Source organism: Parambassis ranga, chromosome 24 (assembly GCF_900634625.1).
Source record: "Parambassis ranga chromosome 24, fParRan2.1, whole genome shotgun sequence".
Taxonomy (NCBI): Eukaryota; Metazoa; Chordata; class Actinopteri; family Ambassidae; genus Parambassis; species Parambassis ranga.
The window spans coordinates 10,454,302-10,480,901 of record NC_041043.1 but is presented as its reverse complement, the minus strand read 5'-3'; the positions used below and the strand labels follow the sequence as shown (position 1 = coordinate 10,480,901).

Genomic DNA, 26,600 nt, shown 5'->3' with positions numbered 1-26,600 from the left:
TATTTTTTTCTGCGCATGTCCGTTCTTTAGTTTACAAAGACCACAGACTGACGTGAGCGCCCCCTGCTGTTGTGGAGGACTAAATGAGACTTTGGTCATTTGAGGACAATTTTATAGGCACAGAGGAGAAATAAATGTGCATTATTGTTTGTAGTTTGTTTTTATAAATGTTTAATTCAGTTAATTGAGGTTTGTTTTCTTCACTTTGTTCAGATTTGATTTTATTAGGTTGTTTTTAGCATAAGAGGCAGTTTTTATAATTTAACTTGTAGGCTCATATACACACCAGGGACTTACTGTGCTGATAAATGTGGCCAAATTTACACATTTCCTTTATTTTTATTTCATCATTTCATTTATTTTATTTTTTTGTTAATTTTGTAACTTTTATTTTATTTTATTATTTTTTTATTGATTACAAATCGTTTTTATTTTTTGTTTATTTTTTATTTCTTATTTGTTTGCCTTTATTTACTGTTTTTTTGTAATAAGCACTGGTATCTATTGATAACAGTGCAGTTAGTAAGGGTAAATGTGCATGTTTCTTCTGCAATTCTTACTAAATTAGAATCACATGTTAAAAATGAATTTTGTTAGGGATGTCATGTAGACACCTCTCTCTCTTCCTCAGTGGTACAAGCTGTCCTGTAAACAACATCTTCCTCTCTGGTGGATTGTTTTCATGTTACTACTGTGACTCACCTGCATAAACAAACAACAACAGATGTAACCCGTGTGCATGTGATAGTCTTGTGAGTTACATACATGGCAGACTTTTGTGTTACATAAGAGAAGAGACTAAACAACAGATGGTGAGCAAGCATCCATTTTCATTATTCATTTCACAGTTGACAGGGACACATGCAAGGTCATATATCTAACATAAAATACATGAAATAACAGGAACATGCTTCCATCCTTACAGTTTAAACTAAGATGAGTCACAGCGAAAACACAAACATCCTTTGTTCCGGATCTATCTGAACAAATGCAGATGTGCCGTTTAACTTCATGTGGATTTGCATAGTGTCATGTAAAGTAGAAACCCGACATTTAAAGATACAGTGTGACCTAAAAAAACATGAATCTTACTCACAATCAAATAAACATTATAAATAAACATACCAGTACCTGAGTAAGTTACATCAATAAATACAGTGAATTCTGCTGCCTGTTTAAAGATAATAAATCTGATGATAAATTATAAAACTGCCAGTTCTGCACTGCTGTTTCCATTAAACGTGCAAAGATTATTAAAAAGTACATTGACTCAAATGAGAAAATAATTAGATTATTTCCTGTTTTGTTACATGGATGAGCCACAACATTAAAACCATTAACTGCAGGTTAATGTAGAAGGACTGACATGCACTACATGTCATACAAAGACCTGGTCTTTGCAAAATAAAGGGCAGTTCCTCTGTTTTCACAGGTACTCTGACAGTGAACACAGATGGTTCATTTGAAGTCATGTTTTTCTGCTTCGTCTGCTACATCTTTAATCTGCATCGATTAAAGATGTAGATTAAAGATTATAAGATTATATCTCACTCACAGACAGGTGTCATTGTGATGAGATGAACAGTGTTATTCACTTCACCTGTCCATGGTTTTAATATTGTGGCTTATATGACTAATTATTTAACAACCTGTGAATAAAAGGGAATAAATGCCCACAGGTTTATGTTATAAAACACCTTATAATCATGAAGAGTTGATTATCTTTCACCAATAACAACTCTTAGTGAGGCTTTACTATTGTAAGGCACATACAATTACCTGACAACTAATGATGTTTAAAAGAAGACAAAGGGGTCATCTGTCAATCAAATGCTCACTGAGCTCTAGTCTGAATCTGTCCAGAAGAATAAAAGTCCAAGCTGAGACAAGCGAGTGAACTAAAAGGTGTTCTACCAACTGCAGGCTGACATCCAAAAAACAAAATCTGAGGAAGCTGATGACAGGACCTCCACCTCATTTTCCTCAGGCTAACGAGCACCTTCATCAGAACGCCACATGTGATAGATGTAGGTCTTTCATAAAATGTTGTTCTGTTGCTTCGTGGCATTTGAGCATGTAGAACACACCAGACCATAAAAGAGCCTTATAGTTATTATAAAAATCCCTGGGTTTCTGTGGTGCTAAGGTAACACTAAAAGGACTTCTACATGCAGCCGAGCCTTTAATGCAGAAAACTTCTTCTAGTCCAGCAGGACATGCAAGTTGTTTGTTTTTTTGACAGGTTCAAAAAGGCCCCTCATCTTTTTTGGGTGTGACAGGCCTGGAGGTGTCTTGAATCTTCACTCTTGCTTTCGGGGAAGAAGTCGGTGGCAGCGAGAGTCTTCTCTTGATTGACAGCAACCTGAGGATCTCACTCACATGAGACTCGAGCAGTGAGAGCCGGCCGCTCAGAATCTGGATGTCTCCCTTCAGCTCCAGCTTGGCTTCGTGCAGAGTCGTCTGAAGCAGACCTTGTTCTGATGCCGGCTGTACAAAGGAGTGTTTGAGGGAGATCTCGCTGTAAACCCCAAGACTGTGCTCAAATGGGTTTTTCTCCATCGGGCTCTTTTCCATTGGGCTTCTCTCAAAGGAGCTTCTTGAATCTCCAGCTCGGTCGATTCGTAGATCGCTCTTTGTAATGCCGCTGTCGCAGGAGTCGGTTTTGTGCATGGCGCTTGTTTCCTCTCCAGCGCTGTTGCCACCCTCCGTGCTGCCTGTCTCCCCTCCTTCCTCTGCCTCCTGGATTTGCTGTTCTGCTTTCTGTGTCTGCTTCTCCTGCTCGACAGCAGGACGTGCTGCCGGTTCAGGGGCAGATGTGGCGTTCCTGAACTTTGCCCAGCCCCGGGCCCCTCTTTTGCTGCTGCCACCACCTGCAGCTCCCTCTCCACCTGCACCATTTCTTGCTGCAGCCTTCAGACTCTTTGCAGAAAGCCTTGACTCCACCACCTTCTGTGTGCAGCTTTGCTCTGCTTGTGGAGGTTCAGCCATGTTATCTGGACTCCCCCCTCCTGAGCAGGGAGCTTTAATGTGCACAGTGCTGCTGTACTCCTGCTGCTGCTGAGAAGACACAACCAGACCCCGGGTGTATGAGTTTGAGTCGCTGTGGCGGTGGTGGTGGTGGTGATGGTGATGCTGCGCTTCCACCTGAATACAGTTATTATCAATGTAAGTGTCTCCTGACGTTTGAGTGTCTCTCTGCTGTCTGAACCTCTGGAACAGCTTGCGAACGGGGTGGTCTTCAGGAATGGAGAGAGCCACCTCGCTCCTCTGACGCTCCTGCTCCCTCTTCACATCAGCAATCTTTCTGAAGATTATCTGCAGGAGGAAGAGTGTGTGTGCATGAGAACAGTGCTGTAGGACATCTACATACAGCAGGACTTGAATGAAACAGAATGCATACATATAGAGTATAATGCAGCTTTAAAGCAGCAGGGATAACCTTCCAGAGCTGCTGTATGTTGAAATATTAACAACCTAAAAGAAGCAATGTACAGGGCAAACTGTTACTGAAGCAATAATTTAATAATGGAGAGTTTTCAAGGCCTCCCTGAATGAAACAAAGAAATGTTGAGCTACATCCAATTTCTTTCTTTTCTAACTTTTTCCTCACGATACGATACGATACGATACGATACGATACGATACGATACGATACGATACGATACGATACGATACGATACGATACGATACGATAAATATAGTCAAGCTAAATTAAGCCGGTTTACTTCATAATGTTGTTGTTGCTAACGGTAGCCAATTTAGCAAACAGATGAGTGTCAGAATCTTGAAATGAATTAGATCCTGATCCATTTTGCGTCAACAAGTAGCTTTAGTAAAGTAGGTAATGTTAGTTAGCTTTGCAAGGCAGTGATCAGGAGTAAGTATAGAAATAGCTCTTCTCTTATTGTTACACACAAAGCTTTTTTAAACACATATGAATACTTTGCGTTGACGGCTGTATAAGGCGAAGGTTTCTACTCGATACACAAATTTTGCTGAGCTAGTGATGGGTGCATTTTTATTTCATATGCATGTGACCTGAGTACCTTTTATAAACAGTATAAAGGAGCTTTAAACTATGCAGGCACGAACAGTTTAAATTAATAATAAACAGCTATATTTTCATTGAATACACTTTAAGTCTGTGCCATAAATCTTTCAGCATGCAGCCACTATTTGTCTTGAAATGGATTCAGTGAGGCTCTGTGATTTCAGTAAACATGATTACATAAGAGTTGGGCAAGAAAATTGAAAGTATATAGTTACTTAAATATTATAAATCAATGTGCACTTCTTATATTCCAGTAGGGTCAGCTTGTGTTGGCTTGCGTGATTATGTATAAGTCTGTTTGTTTTCTTAATAATGTTCTGATCTGCTGCCTCAGATGTATTTCATATAAGCAAACCCTGAACAAAGAACACATGTACTGGATAGACTGAGCGGAAAATCTATTAAGAATTTATGTAATATGGATCTTAAAGGATGATGTTACAGCAATATATAAGCAACTTACTCCCAAGGCTGGAAAGCAATACATCTCAAAGTCTTAATGGGATTAATATATATTGTCTGAAGGCCTCTGAAAAATTAATCAGAGTCTTTGTTCCGAGAAGTTTTTCCTTATTTCTAATATGTGAATGTTTTTGATGGAAACAGTGTGTCATTTTTACCCGTTTTCGTAGATTAACGGTGAGGATGAGGTTACGGGAGAAGGAGTTGGCGAACGCGGTGTAAAATTCCAGCACCCTCATCAGAGCCTCTCTGCGGATGACGTGCAGGTCGCAGTAAGTCAGAGCTCGCACATTTGCACAGGATCGAGCCAGCGTGGATTCTTTCCAGAACGCGTCTCCAAACACATCACCTTTACCTGGACGGGGACACGCCAAATGATTTATTAAAATAAACATTTTTAACTGGCATCATGTTATGAAGAAGTGAATGACCTTTCAGGCCTGGGTCATAAATGCTTTGTACTGAGGATGCTCTAGTCTTATCATTAGGCACATGCACAGATAAAACCTGGCTATATTTCATAACATTGCACACGGTTACCTAGTATCGCAATGACCTCGTCATCCTGGATGACTTCCAGTGAACCTGAGACCACAAAGCAGAGCATATCGAGGCTCTCCCCGATGTGGAAGATGAGGTCTCCTGGTGCACAGTGTGTGGTCTGAAACTCCACAGCCAGAGAGCGCAAACAGCCGTCGCTCGCCAGGCGAAAGGCCTGGTGGTCATTGAAGACCTGTCTGTTGAGGTGGACACAGATGTCTGCACGCATGTCTTTAGGACAAATGGATAGCACCTAAGAGAGAGATGAGATATTCAATAATAATGATTAAATCAGTAAAACAACTGGAAATACAGGAAAGTATTATTAATATTAATATACTGCTGTGATGTCATTTAGCAGAGCTGAGAGGCCAGAGGTCCCACAGACCTTTTGACCCTGTGCCTTGCCCAAACTTTTTTTGTATGATTCTATTAAAAACGATAGTTCTGTTTTTTTTAATGTGTGCACCACAACCCTCTCTCCCGTTACTACTGACAATACCTTATCGGTGTCGATGCCCTTCGACATGGCCCAGGTGGAGACGATGAAGTCCATGACCCTCTCGCTCAGACCCTTGGGAACCTGGTAAAGCTTCAGGAAGTCACGCACATTGTTGAGCATTTCGTGGTAGCGGTTTGTGTTGGTGTACATCTGCTGGAAGATGGTGGTGACGTTTCCAAAGATGGTGGCATATAGCAGAGCTAAAACAAAAGATGAAGAGCCGTGTCAGAACATTCATCATTATTTAATGAAATATTGGATAAATCAATGGTTTACAAAGGGTTTTTCATTGTTTTAAGGAGTTTAGTATTAACATCAATGCCATCAGTATGAATACTGATTTTTTTTTTTAAAAAAACAGACCATTCTCCATCTGAAGTCTGAAAGTGCCATTCAGGTTTGCAGCTCCTTATGACCTCTTGGCTTTGCCAGCTGAAAACATATTCTGTGTTTTCTTACCAGCCATATTCTTTCTCCTGCCGATGCTGACAGGAAAAATACGGTACACTTACTCAAAGGAACCATCTGTGCCCTCAGAAAACACACAGAGCACAGATGGTTTGAAAGAAGAGTCAAGGAGAGCATCTATATGAAGCTAGAAAAACTCTCCCGTCAGCCTCAGACATTGACAATCTGCCACATACAATAATGTCCCTCCCCAGGAAATTTCAGCCCAATTTACACCTGTCCCATGAAAATAATGACACAGTTTCACCACCAGAGTCATTAGCCAATCAGATTAGACAAACTGGAGCAAAGACAAGCAGTTAAAGTAACACACTCAGATAAGTTCTGGGACACTAACAGCAACATATAGTACTGTGAGCTTCACAGAGATCCACCCATGGAGGCTTCAACCCCACACAAACCTGTGTTCCCCACCAAAACACTGATAAGAAGAGCAGCAAAACATCTAGAAGGACCTCTAACAAGTCCAGTGGCCCTTTATGGACATAATAAAAATACAAAATTAAAAGGATTCTATGGTGCAATTTAAGCAATTTGACACAAATTTGAAGTGTTTTTTTTTTTATTTAACTGTTTAGTGCAGATTTTACTGCTAATAGCAGAACTTTGCTGCTTTATTGACTCTACAGGAAAAAGTGATAGTAATCATAGTACAGCTGTTGGTTCTTCTACACACACAACCACACAGTGGTGGAGGTGGCTTAAGTCTTCATGATATAATTTATAATGCACGTTTCCTCTGTAGGAGTTGCTGTGCAGCAGTGACCTCAAAGAGTCAGTCAGTATCTCTTATCGTGATGTTTTACCCACTCAAGTGGAAAGCGTTGTCTCCAGTCGGCACAGCAGGATCACAGAGGTTAGGATACATATCTAACGTGATGGCTCATTGTCCATTTACTACAGTCCAGCCTGCAGGCTAACTCTCCCTTTCTTCTCCTCTCGCATAACTACTGTATCCGTAGCAGGAGATTTATTGGCCATAATTGAAGGCGACGCTGCAGTGTGACTGAGTGATCTTCATGATGGAGGCACCATCAGAGTAATGGGTGTTTACTTTCTTAAGTACAAAGCGTGAAGCGTGGCTGTCAGTTTCTGTTTCCTCACTGGTTTCATTGCATCACTGTACATGCTGTTTTAGAGGAGTGGGCCAAAGGTTAGCGCACAAAGGCGAGTTATGACTGTGGAGACAGTGACACTAAAGGTAAAGATAGTGATGATAATGCACGGGATAAAAATAGATGTTTCTATTTTTGTGAGGAGTTTCGGTGTAATGGAACTCAGGCTGAGAAATTAAACACAAAAAAATGTTGTATCTGTGTTGAGATAAATGTGATGATCACAACTCTGCATTAATGTACGGACTACAGAGGCAGGGTATACTGCTTATAAACCAGAATTGTTACACAATCATAGTGTAACATGAATGAACATCATTTCTGAGTTCATGTTACACAAGACTCAATATAAGTTGCATCCCATAAAGAACTGCAGGAATGATGTCAGATCAGAGCAGGACAGAGGAATGCTTTAAACGCATTATTAAAAGTTGAAAAGAGGCACAAATTAACACATAGACGTTGCTCCTGTGATGTGATGGCCAACCTTCAGACAGACACTCACACAGCAGGCTGTGATGGGCGCTGAACATGTCACTTTTTATTATGGACAGAGCTCAGTCCTCTCCACTGTGGTTCAAACACTGAGGCTGCAGCTAAAATGTGAATTACACGACCATGAATGGAGAGGAACAAATATCGTCAGTTGATTACTTAGCATTATAATAGACTGATTTTACTTCCTATTGTAATGTGAAAGCTCCTTTGAATATAAAATATATATAAAATAGTTATAAATGTGGTGTGTTGTGGCTTTTAGATGGAGCAAAATCACATAAACAAGGATGTTAGTCACAAGCAAATAAGATTAGATGACTGTGGACTACATTAATACTACCACACATACTGTAGCCTATATACAGCATGATTTTATATTTAAGTTAAACCACACTACAAACCAGTCAAATCAGTCTATGTAGAATCCATCTATGTTCAGAGCATGTAAGTGCATTCACACTGTTTCATCTCCTGCAAGGTTCTGCTGGTGCATTATGAATGGATGAAAGCATGAATGAGATGAAAACAGCATCTTTTTTTTGGTGTGTAGAGCAATGAGTAAATGTTTTGTGTTGGTACGGATCTGTTGTGTCATGAATGATGTTGCTACAAAACCTCACTCCCCACCTGCAGCTATTCGTAACTGACACCGACAAACTGGCAGATATAACCCAGGTTAGCCTAGCCAAAGCTAAATAATGAATGAGTGATACTATACTACTTCACTGACTGAAAGCTGTATATTTACAGTAATTTTGTTATTACTAATGACAATGTTTTGTGACCCAACCATCATTGCACTGTTCATGTCTTTACTGCCCTCTGTGCAGTCCCAGTAGGCAGTGCCAGAGATGGACTGTGTCCTGTGGCTCTGTGTGACCTTATTGACTGCAACCTTTGAAAATATGGCCGAAAGAGGATTGAGTACTTACAGCCCACCATCATCATGGCCACAGAGAATATCTTCTCGCCATCCGTCGTAGGAGCAATGTTGCCAAATCCGATGGTGGTGAGACTCGTCATGGTGAAGTAGAGAGAGGAAATGTAGAGCGTGTCTTTGTTGGGACCACCTTCCCATTGGCCTGTTCCGCTGGTATTGTAGCGGTAAGGAGTACCAATACTCATAGCCAGCTGGTAGAGCCAGCTGTCTGTCTTGATCGTGTTGGTGGCCTCATCGATGACTTCGTAGTCTCCGATGCTGTACCAGATGCAGGCAAGCCAGTGGGCCACCAGGCCAAAGACGCACACCAGCAGGACCAGGACCGCTGCTCCATACTCTAGGTAGTGGTCCAACTTGCGTGCCACACGGCCCAAACGGAGCAGGCGGATAACCTTTAATGAGCTGAAGAGGCTGCTGATACCCTGCAGGTATAGAAGCAAAGTCCAGATTATCTCATTAGCAACAAGCTTCTCCACCATTTTTTAGCTACCGCTGTGCAAGGTTTCACATGGACTGGTTCACAATACATCCAACAGTGACCTGGATTTACTCACTGGAAGAACAGAATCTTCTGTGGTATTCCGTGTGGTATTCCTGTGGAAATTTGAAGAGTCACGAAGATGACCCATTGATGACACATGAGAAAGGACGTCCTTCATGAAAAACCGTAAAGCAGAAACATTTCGATGTTTAGAAGAAATCTGTCACAAATGAACCTCAACAGTTCAAACAACCAAACTTTACTCACCTCATCTACATTCTCAAAGGCATTGATGATGTCGTAGGGCAGACAGGACAGCAGGTCGATGACAAACCACGTCTTCAGGTAATTCATCCGAATCAGCCTGGCGTCTGATATGACCTCTCCGGCCGGACCCACAAAGGTGGTGTGGAAGTTGAGCACGATGTCGATCAGAAAGATGACATCCACCACACTGTCCAGCACCAGCCATGCCAGGTTGTTTTGTTTGGTCTTGAAGGAAACGTTATAGGGCACCATGATGGCAGTGTAGAAGGTGAGGATGAGGATGACCCAGTCCCATGTGGTCTTGAAGGTGCAATAGTGGAGAATGATGTGTGGAGGGGTCTTGGGGGCCTCCTGTTTGTACTGAGGGAGGATGTCTGATCCCAGCTGGAGAGCCTTTTATTTAGAGGGAACAACAGAAACATTTATATCTTGAAGCCACTTCATAGATTTTGAAGTCGATACCCTAAAAAAACGACCTCTTCACTCAGACCTGCTCACCTCAGCCAGTCTGGAGGGTTTGTGGGTGACCTCCGTCTTATTCAGTGGTGCTAACTGCTGCACCAGGTTGCGATTGTTGGTCAGCGCTCGTGTCAGCCTGGCGAATTTTGTCCATCCTGACAGAAGCAAAGACAACTATGAAGCACAACATGGCAGCCATTTTTATTGTCATTTTCAGGGGGCAGTAGACCAAGTAATCAAAGAGGGTGATTGATAAGTTCATGATGATGAAGTGGATTTAAAAATATCATTAGTTTTCTACGACTACTGAGCTCCCTCTATCTTTCAGATGTTGTACTTGTTGTTTCAGATGTTGAAATTGCAATGAGAACTGCCATAACAGAGGTGCACTCTACAAGTCCAGATGCCTTTACAAATATGACCAGGATAATTGAGAATCTTCATCAACAACAGGGGTTTACATATCTGACGCCCCCATGTGGTTGTATGAATACAGTGCATGCTGTTCACTTGTAGCCAAGAAAATGGAAGAGAAGCTTTTTGCAGATAGGACATCTTTGTCCCGGGTAAAACTTCAGTTTAGTGTGGTATACTGTATCTTTCAAACTTTCAGAATTTTCACAGCTGTGGGGCCACTACAGAATGGACCTTTATACTATTAGTAACACAATACACTTGGACTTCAAAATAAAAACCTGATGATGTTTTAGTCTTTACTGTTTTCATACAGCTTCTTCCTCCTTGTGGACGGACTGTCCTTTTGGTCTGCTTGATGTATGTAATAGTCTCAGTGGCACGCTTAATCCCCAGGGACATGGCACCATGTTAGACCCACAGAGACCAGTGTTCACTGACCTGAACACACAACACCTGGACAGTTGTACGTTAAGTCACAGCCACTTGGTGTGCACCCAGGACTTTTGGGTCTTTCATTCTGATGGCTGGATGTTTTCAGTGTAAAATCATCCTGAGTTCTCTCACCTCTCGTTGATTCGTCTTCAATCGGCTGTTTGAAAAGTGTGATGTCTCTGAAGGTGCAGAGGAAAAGCACCACCTTGTCATTTTCATTTCTGATTGGGGCAACCTGCATGTAGAGCCATATCGGTTTTCCTGATGGACACAGTCATAATAAGAGTATAGTTATGTAATGGTATTTTTACCAATGAATTAGATGTTTGTTGTAGATACTTACTGTTCTTTGTGTAGAGAAGTACCTCATAGAAATTGGAATCATAGTTGTTAAAGGTTTTTCTGATGTTGTCTATAGTTTTCTTGTCAGTCAGATCACCGTACATGAAACTGCAACAGAAAAAGGGAAGGGTACATCTTAAATGTCCATGATATATAATTCAATCAGGGGTCTGTTTTTTTAAAAATTCAATTTAATATTTTTGATATCTAACCTTAAAGGTCCAGTGTGTAGGAATTAGTGACCTCTAGTGGTTAGGGGTTGAGCAGATAGTTAGAGGAAGAGCAGATGACGCTACGGCCCCACATGTCATCGTTCCTAACGCATGTTTATTATCCTTTTTACTATTCAGTGACTAAAACTGATTTTTTTAGCAGTCTATGGGTTTTGACCATTGACAGTAAAAACTATGGACAGAGCTTCCGTGACATCACCCGTTTGTTTCTGAAGAGCCGTTTTGAGGCTCGGTGGGAGGTTTCGGGACGTGATGACCACCGCCATGTTGGCAGCGTCACTTCCGGCAAAACTCTCAAATATGGACAAAGAGGGGGAGCACGAGCAGGGTTTAGGGGAGCGGGCGATCGTGGAAGCAGGAAACTCACACTGTGATACGTCAACTGTCTGTCACTCAAGCGGTAACGCCCATAATTGGGTTGTAAAAAAATTCACCCCCCTGTACAATTGACACCAGAAGAGAACCTATCATCTGAGACCAGAGTGGTTTTTTGTACCAGGCTGTAAACATGTTCATTTCTGCTGTGAAGTCGGCCATTTTAACATGGGAGTCTATGGGAAATGACTCACTTCTGGAGCCAGCCGCCAGCAGTTGCAGCGTGAATTACAAGTGTTGACACTTCCGCATGGGCTTCAGGTTTGAGCCCCGAAGGTTGCCGCTTGGTTTTGACCTGTTTTGAGCCTCAAGTGGTCATTTGTGGAACTGCAGGTTATGGAGATTCTACGTTGTTTTCATATTAATGTGAGCAAAAGATCTGCCATGGCTTCACATTCATGTCTTTAGTTAACCACCACTGTCTTACTTGCATGTGCTGCTTCTGTGCATGACTTCAGCTCTGTGGTATCCCGACAGCTTGCAGAATCCATCATTGCTGTATACGACCGGCCACTCCACGATCTGTGCGTTCCCCAACAGGAAACTGGTTTCTGAGACAAAACAGAGCAGGAGAATAAACACAGTCAGGAGGAGAACTGCAGCTGTCCCTTAACTTTTGGGATTTTGTTTCCCCTTAAAACTTCTGCTCAGTTTTTATTCACAGTCTCCTGCTGACCACAGTGAATTAGAGAAAACATAAATCAGTTTTTCTTATATTCACTGCAGTTATTTAAATAACTCTTCATCTCTCCCAAAGCTAACATTAATTTAATTACCACATATCATGGAAATAAGAAGCATCGATGTTTAAAGCAGGGGTACACAGGGTAATCGGACGAGTCACTGGGCAGAAATAGTTGCTGATAAACTGCTTATGTTGCACCCTTAATGCAAATGAAATATGGATGAAGAGTTCCTCAGTCTGAAGGTGATCTCTAGAGAAAATAGTGAGGACATTTTCACCAAATTAAACCACACATACCAGTTAAAAACATGTCATCTGGAACTTAAAGCTCCAGTAAGTTTAGAAAGCATGTATCCACTCTGCAGGCTTTCAGACAATGACAAGTGAATTTTAGATTATCATCACAAATCTCATTGCCCTAGAGGTGAACATCAGCTTTACATTAGATCCATGTTGTTTTGCTTAACATGTTGTTATAATACAAACTGCTAGAGCAACTTTAGAATTACATTATACACCGGCTGAGAAATATTAGAGGAGAATTATTAACTATAAGTACAAATCATATAATAAAACCTTTGATAAGAATGGTCATTTAAACAATGGGTAAATACATTAGGCCTATCTATTCTGTCAGACTATAAAAATCTTTACATTATTTTAAAGGTACTAAATTATTAGTCTTCATTCTCACCTATATCACATCAGATTTTAGTTGATCAACACAGAAAATGTGGAAATGAAAGTTATTACATAATTCATCAGTGAGCGAATCATTCATCACAAAGTGTTTCCTGAGTCTGGTTTCCGTTAAATTACATTAAAAAAAAGCAGAATACTATGTCTTACTTAAGCATCCCATCCTGTGCGCTAACATAATTGGCACTAATCAATATCACTTAGCCTAATTGTAGTTTCCATTTTTAAATAAAAACTCACCGCTGGAGCGCCGAACAATGTTTTCCAGAAAGGTGTTCTGCGGAGCCACCAGCCCCCTCTTGCCCCCATGCATTATGAACGGAGACTCGGTGTAGAGAGGCGGCCGCGCTGCTGTTAACTACCCCTCTCTGCTCCGCGCTCTGCCCGGCAGCAGCGTGGAGCAGCACCGCAATGACGGTCTGCCCGGACCGAGGTTTTCAAAATAAAAGCCTCCCTGTCTGATTCCTCCTGATAGATAATTGTCAGGATACTAAAAAGGTAAATATTGTGCCAAAAACTGTCATTTAAAAATCAAACCTGTACAGTAATGATAGTTTATGGCTGGAACAGTGCTGTAAGCTGAATAAACTGAGTGTTTACCTGTTAAAACAGACATTTCAAAGACAACGTGGATAGACTTTCACCCACTTAGTAGAGAAAAGTCTGCAGATATGTTTTGAAGAAATAATACCCAACTTTTATGTATCTTTTATTTTGAAAGGTATTCCAACAGCAGTCTAATAAAACTGCCTCCAGCTTCACGGGCACATGGACTAATGTCTGCTTTACTCTGCATGAGCTTAGATTTATTTATTTTTAATCTTTAAATGTGAAATATGTTTAATTGGTAAACTGGATTAATTGTATTCTTAATGTGTATAGGCTTTTTTTAAAAATGCAAAAGTCTGCTTGTGTGTCAATATCAAATTCACCTGCTTCTTGGAAATTGCAAAAAAATATTAAAATATTTCAGTTTCACCAGCCTTCAGGGAAAAAAGTAAATAAATAAATATATAAATAATAACAATTTATTATTTATGTCAGCCTCCTATGAGAGTTTCAGTGTGTTATAAATATTGCATATTTATTACACATTATTATTGTTACATCTTTATTACACATTATTATTTGGTCTAAAAAGCAATTTAAAAATCTATAAAATGTTAATGTAATTGCATATTTTAGTTTTTTTTTCTTTTTTAATAATGGGGCAACATTTTGAATCCGGGACCTTTATTTGTAATGGCGTGTTTTATTTGGTGTCATTGTCTTAAAGCACTGGTCTATAGGGATAGTTTTAATAACAAGGAATTCCTCATATGTCCAGCAGGGGTGGTGTTTGTACGTAGACGGGCAACATTGGGTCAGAAGAAGAAGTGAAACTAAAGAAGAAGAAGAAGAAGAAGAAGAAGAATGGCAAAAGCGGTAATAACGGCCTGACGCAGTTAGTTGGTGGTTGTATGAATTAGGGTTCTATACCGTGAAGTAATGGTTAACTGTACCGGACTTTGGATGCTGCCCACCAGAACTTCCACGCCGCTGTGTAAGGTCGGTGTTTTGATGCAGATATCAGGTAGTAGTGAAGTGTCGCTACTCCGCGCTGCTTGTTAAAACCTGTGTTTTTTTTATTAAGAGGAATGCAACGGCCGCCGAGCTGCACTTCTGCTTAGCTTCCTCTTATTATGAACTCTTTTTTCATTACGACAGTAAAGCGGTTTGTGTTTTAAACTAGTTCACCTTCATTTAAGTCATGGCGAACTCCTTTTTAAAGACATTTGTAGACACATGTAAATATCTCCAGGATCCCTGTCATGTTGCGAGGTTTCAACAATTCTGCGGCGTTAAAGGGACATTCACGGATAGATCGACTAAGCAGGAAAGTAGAGAGTCGGAACCGGACTGTTCCGGGCTGAGGAAGAGAGCCCAGCAAATGGGAGAGGGCTCAGATTTTTCTGTTAGGAACGGGGCAGCGAGAGATGCTGCTGTACCGCAGGTAAACGGGATGCAGGACGACGGTACAGTGGGGCCTGATGATGCATCAGAAGCAGCTGCCGCTGCCGCCAGGGCAAAACCCCTGCGGAGGAACTCCCTGACCGGAGATGTGGGCCAGGAGTTCCTCATCCACAACAAGTTTCTCTTTTATCTGTTCACGTTTGGGACTGAGCTGGGCAACGAGATGTTCTTCATCATCTTCTTTCCCTTCGTCTTCTGGAACATCGACGCGCTGGTCAGTCGGAGTCTCATTGTGGTCTGGGCCTGGAACCTGTTCGTGGGACAGTCTACTAAGGACATGGTCCGCTGGTCCCGACCTGCCTCCCCTCCCGTGGTGAAGGTGGAGGTCTTCTACAACTCGGAGTACAGTATGCCGTCCACACACGCCATGACAGGGACAGCCATACCTTTCTGTCTCTTCATGCTGACCTACGGAAGGTGGCAGGTGAGCACGTTTGTTACACAAAGGTGGAAACAATGAGGAGGTAAATCAGATAGATGTGCACTGTGTTTGAGAACACACATTATATAGTCTAACAACACTATTTATACATTTCCTGAGAATACTCTTCAAACCCACACTCACTGCACACATTATTATTTCTGATACGACCCTGATACACTGTGCACACACATATTGTGCAAGGAGAAGGTGCGTTAAGTTCCCCTAGGGTGTTATCTGTCTTTGAGGTGATACGCAGTGTTTAACCTGTGCCTGGCAATATTTTACTTCCAGGGTGTCTCAGTGTCATGGAGGGTCAGCTGGTCCTACTTAATCCCCGGTAGCCAAATAAACAGCTAGAGCAGAAATAATAAATGTTGAAGCTAATGCTTTGTGGTGTCTTACAAGACAACAAATATTGTGTGTGTGTGTGTCAGAAATGCTAAGAGGCAGCTTATTTAAATAAACAAAGACTCACTGTTTCACTTTGTCTGAGAGAAAGAGAAGGAAGTAGCGATCGAGACTTCAGACAATGGAGAGTTTGGAAGTTTTCCTGTTTTTCTGGGGCAAGATGGGAGTGAATGGGCGAGAGAGGTCACTAAGGGCAGATCTGGTATCTGCATCACACATTAGTATGTTTTAATTAAACGGTGCAGGAACTAACAGGCTGTTTTTTTTGGGCTGCCTGCACCTTTGTGCATACTCCCATTGCTGGAATGTTGCCATGTAGGACTCTTTTAGTCCTGTTTTTTTAAGGGGGGAAACAAAGTACCTTTCTGTCCCAAGTCCCTACAGTGGAAAAAACATCTTCAGAATATATTGTTATGGCGACACTGTGTGTTAAACTGCTTTAAAGGTATTCTGATATTTCAGAGCAACAGTTTCTGCACTGATAGAATCTTGATAAAAAGCAAAGAAACACAAGAGGTCACTCCTGGGAATTATAAAGTCAGCTCCTTGAATAGAGTTTTTTAGTTATTGTTTACCTGCACTCCAGCTTTGACCTGAATACAGGCAGCTGTCTGAACTGCCTGAACTTTGTTGGTGTCACCCAGATCTTTGCAGCATCATGACTTTGAAGGCAGAAACAGGGTACAAAATGTTAGAAAAGATAAGATGCATGTGGGTAATAAACATGTCAGTGAGTTATCTAAATGGTGCTAAGGCTACATTATCTTATTAACAATGCCAGAGGTTCCAAGGATGTCGGCCAGTCGTTTTGTGTGTCGTTTTTGGGTTAATATTTCAACAGCCCTGGGATGGATTTATATAAAATACACAAATGTTCTCCTCAAGTTTCTTTCCATGAGTGTTCTTCTACTCAAAACAAGTGAAGATGGCAATCATAGAAAACATACCTGCAAAACAGTGTCACCATTGTGAGCACGCTGATGTTATCATTTAGCTTGATGCATTGCTGTGCCAAAGTACAGGCTGACAGTGCTGCGAGCCCATCTGCAGACTTTTAGACTTATTTTCACCCAGTGACCTTTGCATGAATTCTTTCAAGGACAGACAGACAAATATCTGTGTTCTGCTCCCACTATGGACAACATTTTCGAAAGCCGTCATCTCATCTGCCAGTAAATAGTCCAGTCGACTTAACATACTTCAAACATATTTCCATTACTACTGCAGTTCCCTTATGATCATAGTCAGCAGGATCTTTGAACAAGTGCACAAAGGGCCACTGAAAGCATTCTCTGTTCCCTAAAGCAGTGATCTGATGTCTGTTTTTTCTTCCTAATATGTTAACTTTTCAATGCTCTGCCCTATATGTTCTCTTCCATAGTACCCTTTCCTCTTCGGTTTTTCTGTGGCTCTCAGCTGGAGCCTCCTGGTTTGTGTTAGCAGAGTCTACATGGGGATGCATTCTGTTCTGGTAAGTAGATAAAATAATTAATATCAAATAAATATTCTGTCACTGAAATTTAAATGAAATTTAAATTTAAATGAAAAGGAGATCCACTTGGACGACACAGACCTCACTGAGTTAGATATAAATGGTAACTATGAGAAATGCCATCTAGGACCTTGTCTTGGATTTCTGTTATCATATACAGCTCCATATGTACCTCACAGGGTTGTTGAAATTCTTCTTTTAAACTGCAAACGTGGTTTACCCGTCACTCTTTGATATGTATCTATGGGTGGACAAATTCCTGTGAGCAGAGCTGTCAGACCAGTTATAAATTCCAATGTGTGTTTTTTTCCTCTTGGCTTTGGAGGTAGATTAGTTTTAGAAAAAAACCTCATGAACAAATCCCATTTTAAAAGCTGCCATAATTACAATATTGACAGTAAAGGGAAACCTCAGGACTCTGATGAGCTGTTATCTTGTTGATAACATACAGACTTTAAAATTTTATTGTTCATGTGTAATTATGTCATTTATGCAAGGAGAGCCAATAAATGTTTTGAAGCCTGTAGATAAGGTTAGATTAGATTCTCTCACTTGGCAACTGTTTATGTTATGGTTTATTGTTTATAATCATCATCCTCTAATAGTGACACCTGTTAATCTGTCAGAACAGCTCACCTGATTTTGAATTTATGGCTGCAAGGAAAACTGCTGTGATAAAATGGTGTTTAGCGCCCCCCACAGGGCAGAAACCAGCGAAAAAAGTGTATGGTGATAGTGCTACTAAACCTGTTTTTACATAGCATATATACTTTTACAGTAATATGTGTCCTTGTGTTGCAGGAGGTGATCACCGGCTTTCTGTACAGCCTCCTTGTTCTTGCCTTCTTCCAACCAATCTTAGACAAGATCGACAACTACTACATGACGGACCACTACGCTCCACTCGTAATCATCCTGTCACACGTAGGCTTCGGACTTGTTGCTTTCTCTCTGGATTCGTGGAGCACGTCTCGGGGCGATACTGCTCAGGGACTGGGCACTGGTGCAGGCGCTGCTTTGGCTACCCATGTAAACTATCAGCTGGGGCTTCTTCAAGATCCACCGCTGTCCTCACTTCCTCTAACTATACCACCTGTTAGCACTGGTATGGTGATACGCTCCCTGCTGCGCTTCGTCATTGGAGTCGCCGTTCTGCTCGTCACGAGAATGGTTATGAAAGCAGTGACTATTCCGTTCTTGTGCCGACTGTTTGGGCTGCCCTCCGATGATGTAAGGCAGGCCAGGCAGCACATGAAAGTGGAGTTGCCGTACCGTTACATTGTCTACAGTGTTGTGGGTTTTGTTTGTGTCTGTTTCGTGCCTCTCCTCTTTAGGATTGTGAACCTTGCCTGAGCGTTTGTGTGTAAACTGTCATATCCTGTTGACACAGCAAAGGCCAATAGCACTCGGAAACATGCTGCTTGTTTAGACGCACAACAAAGTCTGTGCATGACAGAACACAATTTAAAGGATAAATGTGATGATATTTTATATTTCAGTGTCAATAATTCCCATGAAAAGACCAACAATGGATTGAGTATTGTACATATAATATCAGTGAGCAACACAGCTGCACTGAATAAAAGAATCTAACATCTATAATCAGGCTGCTACAGCAGAGGTATTAACCTGCAGAGGAAATTCCTTCCCAACAAATGCGCTCTATTTACTTTGATTACAGAATGTGTTCTTAATGATTGAGACCCTTGGTCCACAAACTGCAGCAATTCAAAGATATTGACATGGGTTAGCAAACTGTTGGTCTTCGTGGGATTTGTTGAATATCACCTCTCCTATCCTTTAAAAAATCCAGCTGTGGTCAACACAGTCAAGAAGTGTTAAATGGATCTCTGCAAATACAAAATCAATCAGAAGGACTGTATTAATGCCTGTATTCATCATTACGGTATCTATTGAACATATACATACATTAGTATATATAGACTTATTCAGTTGGAAGGTTTCACAGGTTATAATTAAACCAAACCATAAATCAGTAATGTCTGAAGTCACCTCACCACTCATTTGTTGCCTGAAGCCAAAAAGAAAAGCAGCTTTCAGGCGTCAGGGTAATTATTGATTTAAGTAAGGAGGACTCTTTAACCTTGAGCAGGTCTGTTGGGTTGTCACCACTTTTCTATGATGCCATTGTCAGCATTATCTTGTTGCTTCTCATATATTTTCTGTTCTACACACACACAAAAATGTTTATTTGTAATTTTGGCCCAAATGTCAGTTATCTGATCCCTGATATGGTCATTTTAAATAGAATATTAAAAAAACAAATATTTTTGATAAATTATTTTATTGTAATCTTCAGCTGAAATGCTGTATTAGAAAGAAAATGCAATATATTATTCATATTACTATGAATTCCAGAGACATTTCAATCCTTCTTAAAAACCTGTCTGATTGTTGTGGTTAAATTGTTTGTTGTGTTGTCTTAGTTATGGTTTAACTGATTCATTAAAGCTACAATATTAATCCCCAATTTCCTGTGTATTATCAGACAATAGGGCCATTTATAGGCCTGTTATTATCATCAGCTCTCCATCCTTTTTCTGTTATGCAAGGACTGTGTCTATTAAAAACAATGAAATAAGAAAAAAATAAAATGTATATATTAAAAATAATTTCATGGATGTGATAGTGTCTTCTGTTTTTGGTCTTATTGTTCTTCAAAAACTATTTTATATATTCAATGAACAAAAGTTTCAGTTTATTGTTTAATTCCGGTGCTGTCCCAAAAAGTGATTGTCTTCCAAAAACTGAATTCAACCATCCCCTTTATAGCAAATCAAATCAACCTTTATTAGTTTGATTGCTGCAAGGCAATCCATCTCTTGTTCTTCTCTTCTTTCTTCTATCTTCTTATTCTTCCATATGTTTTTTGCAGCCTAGCAGCAATCAAACTAAAAAGAAGAAGAAAGAGGGTGAAGAACAATAGTTTGATTACCTAGCAACGGCAATCAAACTAATCGGACAGGATAAAACACACGGACCAAGCAAATCAGTTTTTGATAAACAACACCGCCTTTGGACCTTTTATTTTGAAATTATTGTACAACTCCACACTTCCGGATAAACCGGAAATTGTAGTTTAATGTTCACTTACCAAAACATTTCACTTTAGCGGTTCACACACAGCGGAGTGGAAGGGAATATATTATGTCGGTGAAGTTACGCTACGTGTATCTAACTAATGTGGTAGTTAATGCAACACATAGTGTCGTTATTTTAGATAAATGTGGTGACATTTGTTTTGAATTGTTGTAGGTTTCAGGTAAACGCGCTAACCTGCTGCTGCCACTGCTGGTTAGTCAAAGAGTTAGCTTGTCCAGCTTTTTAACGTTAGCTTACATGACAACCGAAACACTTTTCTGAAGATTTGTCTGGAGTGCCTGTTAGCCCCTTCAAGCTAGTACAGATGCCTCGTTTGGAAAAGTCAAATGACAGAGGAACAAAAAGGTAAGACTGAAGCAAGGCGGCAAACACTGCTCTAACTCAGCTGGGTGTTTTGTTTAAAGTGTTCAGTCATGCAGAGCAACAAAAATAAACCCAGGCCACACTGTGGGTTGTAAGTACGTCTTCTAATTTAATGAAACACTTTCACCTTTCTCTCCATGACTCAGGGTAAAACTAGACTGGAAGTTTGTTCATAGGTTCTGCAGCATTCAGAAGGTCCTGTTCCCATCATGGACAAGTCAGAGTGTTCTGATGTTTGCCACACTGCTTGGTGTTACACTGACAGGTAACTGCTGGGGTTACACAAACTTTTGTGCAAGTGGGGAAATGGTGAAAAGAGGAAACAAAATGGTCACAGTCACTTCAGTCTTCTTCTTCTTCTTCCTTCATATTAAAGTCTCATCATGACACAGTCTTAGCAGTTTAAAGCTCCTTTCTGACTGCAGCAGACTGTATGTTGTGTGTTGTTTTTACTGACATGTACCTCAAACTGTTATTTACTCTCTTCTGTTTTACAAGTCCCTGCCTACATGCAGTGAAATGTGCTAACGGGTCTTTTTTTCTGCCTTCAGAGCAGCTGATCATTTACCAAGTGGGTGTCCTCCCCAGTCACTTCTACAATGTGCTGGCAGACAAAGATTACTCAGGTTTCAGGAGTCTGGTGGGCACTGCCATGGCCCTCATCTTAATTAATTCCTCTGTAAGTTGATGCAGCAGTGAGGTCCAGCTTGGTGTCCTGACTGCTCCAACAGCACTAATTCTTCCTGTAAAGGGATCATATTGTTTGATGGAATTTGGCCTTTGAACGTTTTTTTTTTCCTCTTCAGGCATCAGACTCAGCTGCATGTCTCTCTTATCTTTATCCTTGGTTTGCTGCCCTGTTTTGATTCTGCAGAGTCAGGCGAATCCCTTTAAAAGCTGCACTCACAGCAGCCTTCCACATAAACACGTTTCTTTGTAAAAATGTGAAAGATATGAGGGCTGATTCCATGGCTGATAAGGAGTCACAAAGCTATTGATTTTATTGTGAGAGATAATGCCATTGAATCTTTGGACAGATTCAACAATGTTGATTGTGTTATATAAATATCTAAACAAGGTTTCTGATTACTAAGCGTCTGTAGGAGGGTGGGGGACACCTCTGTTCAAGCTGTTCTAAGAATACTTCTATTTAAACTGTTTCATTTCCTTTTAGGCCTAACAAACATCAGTTGTGGTCTCAGCTGTTAATTACCCATGTTTGTGTCTGGGCCCTGATATAAAGTTTGATGGCTTGATTGTAGCCGCTGTGTAAGGTCAGCTTGACATGTCGATTTGTATAGCCTCTACACACCTTATCTTGGTTGTGTTTGGATTTGAAACCTGAGAGACTCAGTCATGGTTTTTATACAAGAATTTATTCAAAGTAACTTCACATCAGACTAAATGTAGTTGATTTTATTGTTCCTGTAAGTCTAAAAAAAACTCCACTCTGTGTGTTTCTTTGTTTCTCTCCCACAGCTTAAGAGTCTGGACCAGTACATTTGCAATCAGATGTACGTCAGCTGGAGGAAGACGCTTACTGAGAGCCTCCATTCAGCCTACTTCCAGGGCAGAGTCTACTACACACTCAATGTACTCAGAGAGGACATAGATAACCCGTAAGCAATAATAATTTTGCTTCAAAATAAATCTACAGTTTGTGCCAAAAAAACATATTTAAGGCAACTAATCTGTGGATTTATCGATGGGCTGTTTTGTGTTGCAGTGACCAGCGGATCAGTCAGGATACAGAGAGATTGTGTAAGCAAATGAGCAGCATGGCTAGTCGGTTAATCGTCTCCCCATTCACTCTGGGTTATTACACCTACCACTGCTTTTACAGGTGAGTGTTTAGTGTGGCAACATGTGATGAACACCACACTCATGCTTCATGAGAGACCATTAAAGACACTAAAAACATGTCACATCAAATAAAAGTAATAAGATATATAATAAGACCGAGGAGAAATTTATAGGTAAATAGAAATTTCTCAACAAAGGGCGTACAGAAAGAGCCGCTTAGCAGAAAATAAAGTACATAATTACTATAATTATAAGGACAGTGGTTGAACATGAACATTAATTAGAGCTTTGCATTGCAGCACTGGTTGGATCGGTCCTGTCAGTATCTTTGGATACTTTGTAATCGGGACCGTTGCCAATAAAATCCTCATGGGGCCAATTGTGTCAACTCTGTTTGAGCAAGAAAAACTGGAAGGAGACTTCAGGTAAGTCCAGAGTGTGTCATCTGCACGTGGAGTGTTGTTTTCCAGAACCTTTAACAGAGTGGTGTTGGCCATTTGGCTAATGTTACATTAAAGACTTCCAGTGTTTATTGTCAGGGAAACCAGTCTTTTGTTAAGAGGAAGTATCTGTAGTCTTTGGCACAGTGCCTTTAGCCTCTAACACAGGATATGCGTCACCGTAAAGTTCAGTTTGTTCTTGGATCTGTCATGAGTTGAAATGGCAAAACAATGAAACAGTTTAAACCTAAAAATGGATTGGAAAGTGAATATATTTTTATTGTTTATCAGATTTAAGCACATGCAAATCCGAGTCAACGCGGAGTCTGCAGCTTTTTACAGGTGAGGCATAAAATATATATATATATATATATATATATATATATATATATATATATATATATATATATATATATATATATATATACGGGTACATATTTAATTATTGCACACTCTTATGATGTAGACAGCTTAGGTCAAATCTCACTTGTTACTGTCTCTATTTTCAGAGCTGGTAAAGTGGAGCACATGAGGACAGACCGAAGACTGCAGGCGCTGATGCAGACTCAAAAAAATCTCATTAACAAAGAGCTCTGGCTTTATAGTAAGAACATTCTCCTTGGATATTGTGTCTTGTTATGAATGCTTGTGACAAACAGCCGTTTGCCTGTCAGCTTGCAGGGCTCAGGTAAAGATGGATGGCCAATGAGAGGCTGCAGAAGAGTCATTTAGAAGAGAAGAGAAATTTAGTCTTTTTCAGAGTCATAGCTTGCTCTGTCTTGAACTTTTAGACTTAACCTGTGTCGTCTCCTTTCTCAGTTGGTGTGAACACCTTTGACTACCTTGGAGGTTTCCTCAGCTACATTATAATCGCCATTCCCATCTTTACTGGTGTTTATGATGGCCTCACCCCGGGTGAACTCAGCGCACTCATCAGTAAGGTAGGTATGTTTTCTTTCTCCCTTAAATCACCTTTAATGTCATTTTATCTAAAAAGAGCAGTTAGTTGTGAATGAGAAGGAAACAGTTTATTTGTAATTAAATAGTTGCATAGTTTAAAGTTATAAAATGCTGTCCTGTCCATGCATTGTTCATGTTTCAGAGTTAGTCTGGAGATGAGACTGATCTGCTTAAGTGTGATTTTTGTTATTGGCCACTAGATGGCACCAGAGCTCCCTTTTTTTAGTGTTGGTAGACATCGATTTCTCTTCTGAATGTCTCCTAAAGTTCGCTTCATAACTGCCGCCCTCTTCCACTTCCTTATGTCTCATTTCCTGCCCTGCGTATTTATTTACTCTGTGCTCGGGTTCTGCCTCTCCTTCTTCATATTCAGAACGCCTTTGTGTGCATCTACTTGATAAATGGCTTCACGCAGCTAATAGACCTGTCAACGACTCTGTCAGACGTGGCTGGATACACCCACAGGTATCAGGCTGCATACTTAAATTTACCTCCTAGAGGACAAATGAAGACAACACAGTTTCTGCATGCCATTCACCTTTTTATCACTGAACCTGTGTGTGTGTGTTGTGGTCAGGATCGGGGAGCTGAGGGAGGTGATGGATGACATCCTACGGAAGCAGTGTGACTACGACCCAGCGTCAGGGGAAAGCTACGACTTTGACAGGTTTGTGTCAAAGTCTCTGCTACAGTGACAATGATTTAAGAAGCAGGCAACCAGAGAATGCATTTAATTACATTAAATATACAGATGCAGGAAAAGTAAAGGTGCTAAATAATGAATGTTTATGTCATCTTGCTTCACACAGTGACTTCAATGTCCATGCAGGCCCTGTGGACACTGCCTTCATCTTGGACCATCTTTCATACAAATCTCCATATTCAGACCAGCTCCTTGTGGAGGACCTGAGTCTAAAGATCAGCCAGGGAACCCATCTGCTGGTGGTGGGGAACACAGGCACCGGCAAAACCTCACTACTGAGGGTCCTCAACCGTCTCTGGGAGGCACACAATGGTGAGAGAGCAGCAGGGCTGAGGCCAGTATAATTTGTTTAATGAGGGCGCGATGATGACAGTCATTGTTTTAATCAGGTTTCGTCCACATGACCACATGTTTCGGACCCAGAGGAACCCTCTTCCTGCCACAGAAACCCTACCTGACTGACGGCACTCTGCGTGAACAGGTTTCACTGTTTTTCCTTCAAGGGTGGCTCCTCCTTAAAGCCTGTAACTAATAATAATGTGGTTAAGTATGCTAATATAACAAAACACCTCTTCCAATAGGTGATCTACCCATTGAAGGACATTTACCCTGCATCAGGTCAGTGAGACCAAACATATTGCACAATGCTGAATTCATCTGAATGCAAAAAAATTATTTATCTTTTTATCTATTTAATCTTGAAATTATTTTCAGGGTCAGTGGATGATGACAGAATCACACAGTTTCTGGAACTAGCTGGAGTGGTGAGTAACTGTATTATTCAGTAATTATTATTTAGAATGTTTAAGTTCTGTACTCTGATGCTGTGTGTGTGCTCCAGTCCAGTCTCCTGAAACGGACTGGTGGGCTAGATGAAAAAGTGGAGTGGAACTGGTAAGAGCACCCACACACAGAAACAGTTTGACAGCATCACACACACGTCACTTCCTAAGATGGATGCAGGTTCTAAAAATATTTTGTATCTGCAGGTATGACGTTCTGTCTCCAGGTGAAATGCAGCGTCTCAGCTTTGCACGGCTCTTCTACCTGCAGCCCAAATATGCAGGTATGTTTCTTCTGTTCACCAAGAATGATGATTCCCATGAAAGGATTCAGTTTTGCAATTTAGAAATGTAACATTTGTGTTGTGTTCTATTAACATCATAGTTTTAGATGAAGCCACCAGCGCTTTGACTGAGGAGGCGGAGGCACAACTGTACCGAACCTGTAAACAGCTGGGCATGACGTTGGTCAGTCTGGGACACCGTAGCAGCCTGGAGAAGGTAGGCTAAACACAATGTAGATGGTTCTGTAAACATCCTTACATGGTAAAATAATGGTGTGGTAGATTTGGAGCCTATAAACAGACCTCACTGTATGAGGTCGCTTACATGCAAACATAGCTCAGAACTAGGGCTGCAACAAACAAGTATTTTGGTACTCGCATACTCGCTGATTATTCGAGTGCTCAGATCACTGCAAACGGCTCACCCGTGTTTCGAACCCAGGACCTCTTGCGCCCAAAACACTGATCATCCCGCTGCGCCACAAGACATGACATCACTAACAAGTCATCGAATACTAAATTAGTTGTCGATGCATTTTGTCCTCGAATATTACTCGAGTACTAACACATTTCATGCAAAAAGAGTCTGTTGTCTCTAACAAAATCACTGTTTTTGTATTTTACAGTATCATGATGTCCAGCTAAAGCTGTGTGGAGAGGGAAGATGGGAGTTAACCAAGTTAAAAGGAGCCAGTGGGAACCAAAGTCTATGAGGAGAACCCATGTGACCACAGCCATATCACACTCGGGAAGCGTGAGTGTTACAACAACAGAAAGACTCTTATACATTTATCAGTTACTGACAACACTGTCGAGTTGAAGGGAACAGGAACAAAGTG

The 26,600-nt window shown here is 40.8% G+C and overlaps 3 protein-coding genes across 3 annotated transcripts; 2 read left to right on the top strand and 1 right to left on the bottom strand.

Annotated features, from left to right (window-relative positions):
• Positions 1-2,244: 2,244 nt before the first annotated feature.
• On the bottom strand, positions 2,245-13,319 carry LOC114429067 (potassium voltage-gated channel subfamily H member 5-like). Its single transcript, XM_028397917.1, has 12 exons — positions 13,207-13,319; positions 12,010-12,133; positions 10,976-11,082; positions 10,765-10,893; positions 9,823-9,938; positions 9,325-9,717; positions 9,131-9,229; positions 8,569-8,998; positions 5,556-5,755; positions 5,054-5,306; positions 4,672-4,868; positions 2,245-3,315 (listed from the first exon to the last, which is right to left on the bottom strand). The coding sequence occupies exons 1-12, from the start codon at positions 13,277-13,279 to the stop codon at positions 2,245-2,247; spliced, it is 3,192 nt and encodes a 1,063-aa protein (XP_028253718.1). The 5' UTR covers positions 13,280-13,319.
• A 1,028-nt stretch (positions 13,320-14,347) lies between these two features.
• On the top strand, positions 14,348-19,787 carry LOC114428995 (sphingosine-1-phosphate phosphatase 1-like). Its single transcript, XM_028397818.1, has 3 exons — positions 14,348-15,403; positions 17,193-17,282; positions 18,105-19,787. Exons 1-3 carry the CDS (start codon positions 14,717-14,719, stop codon positions 18,654-18,656), a joined length of 1,329 nt encoding a protein of 442 aa, XP_028253619.1. The 5' UTR covers positions 14,348-14,716; the 3' UTR covers positions 18,657-19,787.
• Positions 19,788-20,414: 627 nt separating this feature from the next.
• On the top strand, positions 20,415-26,520 carry abcd4 (ATP-binding cassette, sub-family D (ALD), member 4). The gene is made up of 19 exons (XM_028397030.1): positions 20,415-20,771; positions 20,936-21,054; positions 21,341-21,468; positions 22,269-22,408; positions 22,516-22,632; positions 22,892-23,017; positions 23,324-23,374; positions 23,542-23,636; positions 23,852-23,973; positions 24,366-24,457; positions 24,570-24,659; positions 24,802-25,007; positions 25,085-25,176; positions 25,277-25,313; positions 25,410-25,459; positions 25,537-25,589; positions 25,685-25,761; positions 25,863-25,978; positions 26,388-26,520. Exons 1-19 carry the CDS (start codon positions 20,731-20,733, stop codon positions 26,472-26,474), a joined length of 1,839 nt encoding a protein of 612 aa, XP_028252831.1. The 5' UTR covers positions 20,415-20,730; the 3' UTR covers positions 26,475-26,520.
• The last annotated feature ends 80 nt before the right edge of the window (positions 26,521-26,600 follow it).